A 2,500-nucleotide genomic window follows, 5' to 3' on the forward strand; every position below is an offset into this window, starting at 1 on the left:
CGTGTTGGTTTAGCCTCTTTCCCATCTATGTAAAACCGATGACTGAACCGGTGACGCGACTCTTCCCCTGAGCTCCTGTCTTTTATCGCGGCCAGTCAAATTCAGTTAACTGCATCGATTTGAATAATGACTGTACCAATATCGCTTTATCAGACCTGGGGCATTAATTGTTTTATGGGGCCAGTTAATGCGTTTGTGGGGCGGTGAGTAGATGTGAGGTGAGGAAGAGCTTACTTAGAGGAAGACCGTTAAGTACAGTGTGAATATTGACCTGTGTGTGTGAGAGAAAGAGAGAGAGAGAGAGAGGGAGAGAGAGAGAGAGAGAGAGAGAGAGAGAGAGAAACTACAGTTGTCTGTAGATGAGGTAATTTTATGATTTCTGATTTGCTGTGGTGATTTTTAGTGTTTGATGTTATAGAGGAGAAATGACCTCTCTCTCTCTCTCTCTCTCTCTCTCTCCACCATCCAGCTCCCCCTCTGTTTTTCCTGAGTCCTCCAAATCAGCTGGAGGCACGTGCTGGGGAGCCGGTTCGACTGACGTGTGAGTTTAGAGGCAGTGCTCCAGTGGTATCCTGCTGGATCCGAAACAAAAAAGAGGTATTGAAACCTGTGCACAGACATACGCACACACACACACACACACACACACACACACACACACACACACACTCACGCACACACACACACACACACACACACACACACAGAGTATACGCACACACCATACTAATACGTTCACAGCGCTCACTGTCGTCCACACGCTCACTGCCCCCTCCCGACCGTGCCCCCCCCCCCCCCCTCTGGTTCTCTCTGGTTGTATAGGTGCTTGAGGACTCGAGGTGTAGGATTGAGGCAGAAGAGGAGAGCAGTTCTCTGGTCATCTCTGAAGCTCGGCCTGCCGACTCTGGACGCTACACCATCGTCGTGCGAGATCGCAAGAGTTCTGCCCAACACACGCTCACCTTATCCGTCGTCGGTGAGCCCAGCATGTGCACTAGCATTTAATACATGTGTGTGTGCGTGCGCGCGTGTGCGCGTGTGCGCGTGCGCGTGTGCGCGTGTGCGTGTGCGTGTGTGCATGGGCATGGGAATGGTTTGCATATACTGTAATCCTATACCACTTTGTACTTTTGTGTGTTTGTGTGGATGTGTAAGTGTGTGTGTGTATTGGAGTTTTTGGCACTTACTGTCATCTCACATCACCTTATACTTTTCTACGTGTGTGTGTGTGTGTGTGTTCTCTCAAGACCGACCCGAGCCCCCCTCTTCGTGCCCAGTAGCGTCTCTCCTCTCCCCCAGCTCTCTGGTGCTCTCCTGGTCCGGCCCATCTTACGACGGAGGCAGCGCCATCACCGGCTACGTGGTGGAGGTTGAGCAGCTAGGCCCGGACAAGCCTGCGACCTGGAGCGAACTGACTTCCCAGTGCAAGAGCACCTGCCTCAAGGTCAGCTCCGGATTACAGCCCCAAGCTTCATACCGCTTCCGGATACGAGCCTGCAACGCTGTGGGCGTTAGCGAACCCAGTCAGGAGTCTCAGCCAATCAGGATGTCCGCATCAGGTAAGGAGGACCCTGTGTTTGGCCTGGGTGGAAATGACATTGGAATGAAGTCCTTCAGTCAGTGTTGTTCATCGGTGACATATTAAAAGGATCATTCAGATGTTAAGGACACTGCACAGAGCTGCCTCATACTGTGTATGTATGTACTTCATACTTCACACATACTGCTTCAGAGCTCAAAGCTGCCTCCTCAGTTTAATGATGGGAGGGATCTAGGAGTGGACTGTGAAAGGGAACTTAAATGCAATTAGACACACTGCAGTACTTCACATATGTGTGTGTGTGTGTGTGTGTGTGTGTGTATGTGTGTATGTGTACTTTAACAGGACTCTCTGGTCATAGAGGAACGTTCTATATGACTGTTTGTTTTCTGTTTCCTAACAGGGGAAACGCACGATGAGGCCAAACAGGAGTTTGTGGATGTCACCATTGACACAACTCACAAAATCACCGACCACTACAATGTACTGGAGAAACTCGGAGTGTGAGTTTCCTTACACACGCCCACACACACACACACACACACACATACACATGCACACGCACACACGCACATACACATACAGAGGCATATACACACGCACACACACACATACACGAGTTTGCACCTGCCTTAACGTTACCGTTTAGCACCTGACATCCGAGAGTGTCACATTCTTTACACATTAAAACCAAACCCTCATCTCAGACTTGTCAGGGCTGTGTTTGGTTCACAGAGAATCCTCAGCAGGAAAAACAGCTTTGTATTTTCATGAAAAATGTCCTCAGAAGTGTGTGGTGTCTTTGCATGCATGTGTGTATCTGCGTGTGCGTGTGTGTGTGACACGTTTAATGAAAAAAAAAAAAAAATTCAGTTTATATGGCTAGTCCCACGCATCATTCGATCTGAAAGAGGATATTGGAATGCAGAAGTGAGAAAAAGAAAATTGTTGTACACGCCA

At 49.0% G+C, this 2,500-nt stretch overlaps 1 protein-coding gene across 1 annotated transcript in view; it reads left to right on the top strand.

Moving 5' to 3' along the window:
- Positions 1–2,500, top strand: part of mylk5 (myosin, light chain kinase 5) — a 20,983-nt gene that overhangs the window by 11,778 nt on the left and 6,705 nt on the right. Inside the window, exons 6-9 of the mRNA XM_030794063.1 lie at positions 470–597; positions 823–976; positions 1,248–1,559; positions 1,944–2,043. Of these exons, the coding sequence (XP_030649923.1) occupies positions 470–597; positions 823–976; positions 1,248–1,559; positions 1,944–2,043 (694 nt within the window). The remainder of the gene's footprint in view (positions 1–469; positions 598–822; positions 977–1,247; positions 1,560–1,943; positions 2,044–2,500) is intronic.

Source organism: Chanos chanos, chromosome 16 (assembly GCF_902362185.1).
Source record: "Chanos chanos chromosome 16, fChaCha1.1, whole genome shotgun sequence".
Lineage (NCBI taxonomy): Eukaryota > Metazoa > Chordata > Actinopteri > Gonorynchiformes > Chanidae > Chanos > Chanos chanos.